Genomic DNA, 5,939 nt, shown 5'->3' with positions numbered 1-5,939 from the left:
AAAATAAAATAATTTAATTCTAAAATAAAAATAAATCGATTTCAATTTTATTATATTTCAAAACAGTGACATATGTCTCAGTTCTCAAATAATTTAGTCAACATGAGTAGAGACATACGCATATACCTATTGGCTATTGTTGGGAAGAAAGCTTTTCTAGCAAAAATGTTGCCGTCATCTTTTAAATTTTTATGTTACAGTAAATTAATTACTGTCCAAAAGAGTCAATTAATGATGGAAATTAATAATAGAATCTTGAGAAATTCATAAAAAGAACAGGAAAGTAATTATACCATTTTATAAGAAAATAAAATATATTTATAACAAAAATATTATTAAATTGACCATATCTACTCTCTAATTAGTGAAGAGAAGAAAAGAGAAGAATAGAACACGAGAAGAGAGAAGAAAGAAGATTGAAAGGGCGTAGGGACGGAGTGGTCATTTTCAAAGACCTACCCCATCTTTATAACAAACTCACAATGCCCATAGCTCGCACTGCTTCTCCTTCTTCTCTTTCTCTCTCTAACCGTTTTATGTTTCTCCATTCCCTTTATAGTGAGAGAAACTCCCATTTCCTGCACTCTCTTTCTCTCATTCTTCTTTATTAATTATACACACTCAGCTTCTTCCGCCAACACCTTCGTCTGCTCCAGCGCCTTTTTATTTTTCAGGTGAAAATTGAAATATGAAACTCGATCACTCTTTTTTTTTATTCTATTTTTTTCACCTAGGGTTTGGTTCTTCTGATTTCAGTGTATGATTTTCAGTTTGCCGTTTTCTCTTTTTTTTTTCGCTGTTTTTGCTTCATGTGTAGGGGTACTTGTTGTTTTATTTTCACGGTATTTGTGAAAATATCACAATTTATTTAATTTTTTTTCTCTTCTTTAGATCTAGTGTGTGTGGACTGTGGTAGATGTTGCTGTTGGTGATTTTGCTTCTGATCTGATCTGCTTCTGATTTTGACGATTACCGTTTGTTATCTTGCGGGGTTAGCTTTTTTGAAGGCTTTTTTTATTATACTTTTTTTTTGTTACTTGATGCTTGTGTTGTAGATCGTACTGTTGTTTTTCTTTGGTTGTTACTTTCTAGGGTTTGGTGTTGTTGATTATGGTTGGGTTTAGTGGTTATCGCTGATGGTGGTGATATTGGGTTTGGTTTTAGTTGCAATGTGTGTACTCTGGATGATGATTTTACTGATTTATTTTTTGACATTCTCTCCATCTGGTAATAGTCATTTTCTCCTTCTGGAAACCAGTGAATGACTGCTTAGGTAGCTTGCTGTTCTCTATCCATGCGATACTTAAAGTATTTCAACTTGTAGAAGCTGCTTTCTGGGTGTTTTTTTGTGCTTTTATCTTGAGTTGTTTTGTTTATTGTAATGAACAGTATCCTTGATGGAAATCCGTTGAGCGCTGTACTTGATTGATGTTTTGGTTATAAAGTTGTTGGCATGTGTGATAATTTGATCATATGTAGCTCTCTATAAAGTGATTATATTTTGAGATGTTAGGCGTGCCTTATACTGAGGTGCTTATTTATCACTAGTCACAAAGTTGTAATGCTTTTTCCCCTTTGTGTGCAGTGTTCATCATGGTTCGGAAGAAGAGAACTGAAGCAGCTAGTTCTAGTGGGGGTGAAAGCTCTGAGGGCCAACAGCGCCCTGCAGAAAGGAGTGCTCCACCCCAACAGGTTGCTCCCACCAGTGGGCCTGGACCACAAGGGGGAGGTAGGAGTTGGGGTCCCCAAGGAGGACGTGGTGGTTATGGAGGAGGACGTGGCCGTGGAATGCCTCAACAGCAGTATGGTGGCCCCCCTGAGTATCAAGGTAGGGGACGGGGAGGACCTCCCCAGCAAGGGTATGCTCCACGAGGTGGATATGGCGGTGGCCGCGGTGGTGGTGGTGTAGGAGGTGGTCGAGGCGTAGGACCTTCTTATGGTGGCCCACCACGGCCCCAAGTTCCCGAGCTGCACCAAGCTACCCCCCCAGTTCAGTATCAAGCGGCGGTATCTCCTCGGCCTCCTCCCTCTGAGGCTAGTTCCAGTTCATCCCAGCCACAGGAGATGCCCCAACTGGAACAGCAAATGGGGCATATGGTAACTCAGACAGAAGCTGCCCCTTCTGGTCCACCAGCTAGCAAGTCATCCATGAGGTTTCCCCTTCGCCCTGGGAAGGGTAGCTACGGCACAAAATGTATTGTCAAGGCCAACCATTTCTTTGCTGAGCTGCCAAACAAAGATCTGCATCAGTATGATGTAAGTTCCACCTTCAGTAGTTGAGAAAATCCCAGTTTGTATGTAACTTGTAACTTATATCAGTTGTTGGTTGCTTAGGTAACAATCACTCCAGAAGTTACATCAAGAGGCGTTAACCGTGCTGTTATGGAGGAGTTGGTGAGGCTTTACCGAGAATCCCATTTGGGGAAGAGACTTCCTGCTTATGATGGGCGAAAGAGCCTCTATACAGCTGGTCCACTGCCTTTCGTGTCAAAGGAGTTTAGGATCATGTTAATTGATGAAGATGATGGAACTGGAGCTCAAAGGTTAGTTTCATGTTTGTTTCCAACTTAATATTCAAATAAAAACTTTCATACTTTATCTGATTGTTTTGTTTGCTTATCATTGCAGGAGGGAGAGGGAATTCAAAGTTGTGATAAAATTGGCTGCTCGGGCAGACCTTCACCATTTAGGGCTCTTTTTGCAAGGGAGACAAACTGATGCACCTCAGGAAGCATTGCAGGTCCTCGATATTGTGTTGCGTGAACTCCCTACTACCAGGTCTTTGATATAGCTCTCTTCCTTTATTTGGTTTCGTTGTTCTACCCAAAACTATTGGGGTATAAATGGAGTTTTGTTATTGTAGGTATTGTCCTGTAGGAAGATCATTTTATTCACCCGATCTTGGAAGAAGACAGCCTTTGGGTGAGGGGTTAGAAAGCTGGCGTGGTTTCTATCAGAGTATTCGTCCCACACAGATGGGACTTTCTCTGAACATTGGTACATTACGCTGTCTATACATACCCACTTCATTTTCTATCTTAGATTCCATAAATGCTAACTTTTGGATGTGCAGATATGTCTTCCACTGCATTTATTGAGCCATTGCCGGTGATTGAGTTTGTAACTCAGCTACTGAATAGGGATGTATCCAGCCGACCACTGTCAGATGCTGATCGTGTGAAGGTAGATTTTGGTTGACACAAGCTATACGTGCTTTCATTTGCATTTGCATTTGCATTTGGTTGTTATTCATTTATGTGGCTTGGATTTTGGGAGACTGCTTTTCCCCCTTGATTTAAAAGAATGAGAAATTGACTTTTTTCTTTCTATTTTTGAATGACAGATCAAAAAAGCTCTCCGTGGTATCAAGGTTGAAGTAACTCATCGTGGAAACATGAGAAGAAAATATCGCATCTCTGGTCTGACTTCCCAGGCTACTAGAGAGTTGACGTGAGTAGTAGTTACCTAACAGTTATTCTTAATGGAATGGGTCAAGTCTATTGCTCACTTTTTGGTTTGTCAATAATTTTAGATTCCCTGTAGACGAGAGGGGAACAATGAAGTCTGTCGTTGAGTACTTCTCTGAGACCTACGGGTTTCACATTCAACATACTCAGTGGCCTTGTTTGCAAGTGGGAAATACACAGAGGCCAAATTATCTGCCAATGGAGGTAAACGAGTTAATGAGTAGTAAGCTTTTTATTTTCATGTGAATGTACCTACTGAAGGTTTGTTTTGGTTGCAGGTTTGCAAGATTGTAGAAGGGCAGAGGTACTCAAAGAGGTTGAATGAAAGGCAGATTACTGCTTTGCTCAAAGTCACATGCCAACGACCTGTTGAAAGGGAGCGTGATATAATGCAGGTCTGCAGAATGTCTTCTTAGCATAATAGTATCATATTCTAATTCTATCTACATGTGTAGTGTGTAGTAATGCATTTCATTCAATAGCATGATTTTTTTTTATAAGAGGTGTGGGCTTTTGTTGTCATTCTGAATACTCTCCCCAATCTATTGATTGAATATATTCTATGTACTTAATCTGTATGTTCATGTTGCTTCCCTCCTAATTCATTGTTTTTTTTTTTGTTCAGACAGTACATCACAATGCCTATGATCAAGACCCTTATGCTAAAGAGTTTGGAATCAAGATCAGTGAAAAGCTTGCTCAAGTTGAAGCTCGCATCCTTCCTCCACCCTGGGTATTTTTCTGTACATTATGCTTTGTATATATATTTTCTATCCATATCAAATGTGTGTGAGTGAGAGTGAGTGAGCAAATGTGTGTGTGTGTGTGTGTGTGTGTGTGTGTGTAACTGGTCTTTTTAAATGTTTATTGACATTTTGTTCTGCAGCTCAAATATCATGATACAGGTAGAGAAAAGGACTGCCTACCTCAGGTTGGCCAGTGGAATATGATGAATAAGGTTAGAGATATTGCATAAAATGATTCCCTCACTGTTGACTTCATGCTTTTGATTTGTTATTGTTATCAATATTCTTTTTTCATACTTTATTGCCTTTTGATTTGTCAATTGTTTTCAATATTTTATCTGCATATTTTATTTTACTTCTCTGCTTTGGTTGTGGTGATGGTGCAAGTATTTTTATTCCAGGGTTGTCTCTTGGGCCTTGCATCAGAGATAAAGATAAAATCCATCTAAAATCCATCTTGAGTGTGTGCCAAGCTATTTTTGTGTGAAAATTTAAAAAATTAGACCGAGCTAATCACCTTATTTTTAAAGTAGTGATGTTATTAGTCTTAAAATATGTTGAGCTGGAATAGGTGGCATGCTTGTGAACTTGAGAATTGAGATGCCCTTCCCTCTTTTATGCGTATATTGGCATTTTAATATACTATTAAATCAGATCAGAGTGATGTGATCAAAATTTTACACTGTTTTTGATACTGTCCTTGTTGATTGAAACATCAAATAACCTTTTGCTATGGCTTTTATTTCAGAAAATGGTTAATGGAGGAACAGTCAACCATTGGTTCTGCATTAACTTTTCCAGAAATGTTCAAGATAGTGTTGCCCGCACCTTTTGTTATGAGCTCGCTCAGATGTGTCAAGTATCTGGCATGGTATAGATTCCCTTTGTAAATCCTTCTGAAAATATGATTTTGTTTGTAGTTTTTTTGCCATAAGTAATCCTTTTGTTGAATATGATCAGGCATTCAATCTGGATCCAGTAGTTCCCCCAGTTAGTGCTCGTCCTGACCAAGTTGAGAAGGTTCTGAAAACTCGGTATTATGATGCCAAGAACAAGCTGCCTGGAAAGGATCTTGATTTGCTTATTGTTATCCTGCCTGACAATAATGGTTCTCTTTATGGTAATGATTGGATGACTAAACCATGTGTCCTTCCTTTTTATACTTGTAATACTACCGTTCATATCAAACTGTTTTTTTCGGTGATGCAGGTGACCTGAAACGAATATGTGAGACTGATCTTGGGCTTGTTTCCCAATGTTGTTTAACAAAGCATGTATACAAAATGAGCAAGCAGTATCTTGCAAATGTTGCTTTGAAAATTAATGTTAAGGTTGGTGGAAGGAACACTGTGCTTGTTGACGCCCTTTCACGGCGTATTCCCCTTGTCAGCGACAGGCCTACAATAATTTTTGGAGCTGATGTTACTCACCCACACCCTGGAGAGGATTCAAGCCCATCTATTGCAGCTGTATGTTCTTGAATTTGTCTAAAATTCCAACCTGTTCTATTTAAATATATTTTTTAAGGTATTATTTTTGCCTTGATCACTTGAGTATTATCTTGTATGCTGTGTAGGTTGTGGCTTCCCAAGATTGGCCTGAGATTACAAAGTATGCTGGTTTGGTTTGTGCACAAGCACATCGACAGGAACTCATTCAGGATCTCTTCAAGCAATGGCAAGATCCTAATAGAGGACAGGTCACGGGTGGAATGATTAAGTATCCT

The 5,939-nt window shown here is 39.1% G+C and overlaps 1 protein-coding gene across 2 annotated transcripts in view; it reads left to right on the top strand.

Annotated features, from left to right (window-relative positions):
* Positions 482–5,939, top strand: part of LOC107644055 (protein argonaute 1) — a 7,210-nt gene continuing 1,752 nt past the window's right edge. For both annotated transcript variants that reach the window (XM_016347839.2, XM_021124443.1), the window contains exons 1-15: positions 482–674; positions 1,586–2,256; positions 2,335–2,543; positions 2,629–2,778; positions 2,864–2,997; positions 3,074–3,183; positions 3,344–3,450; positions 3,533–3,671; positions 3,746–3,862; positions 4,093–4,200; positions 4,354–4,425; positions 4,962–5,084; positions 5,174–5,333; positions 5,423–5,682; positions 5,790–5,932. In XM_016347839.2, coding sequence (XP_016203325.1) covers positions 1,594–2,256; positions 2,335–2,543; positions 2,629–2,778; positions 2,864–2,997; positions 3,074–3,183; positions 3,344–3,450; positions 3,533–3,671; positions 3,746–3,862; positions 4,093–4,200; positions 4,354–4,425; positions 4,962–5,084; positions 5,174–5,333; positions 5,423–5,682; positions 5,790–5,932 — 2,495 coding nt within the window. In that variant the 5' untranslated portion in view covers positions 482–674; positions 1,586–1,593. The remainder of the gene's footprint in view (positions 675–1,585; positions 2,257–2,334; positions 2,544–2,628; positions 2,779–2,863; positions 2,998–3,073; positions 3,184–3,343; positions 3,451–3,532; positions 3,672–3,745; positions 3,863–4,092; positions 4,201–4,353; positions 4,426–4,961; positions 5,085–5,173; positions 5,334–5,422; positions 5,683–5,789; positions 5,933–5,939) is intronic.

The sequence above is a fragment of the Arachis ipaensis genome, chromosome B05 (assembly GCF_000816755.2).
Source record: "Arachis ipaensis cultivar K30076 chromosome B05, Araip1.1, whole genome shotgun sequence".
NCBI classification, from domain to species: domain Eukaryota; kingdom Viridiplantae; phylum Streptophyta; class Magnoliopsida; order Fabales; family Fabaceae; genus Arachis; species Arachis ipaensis.
This window is presented reverse-complemented; position numbering and strand designations above follow the sequence as displayed.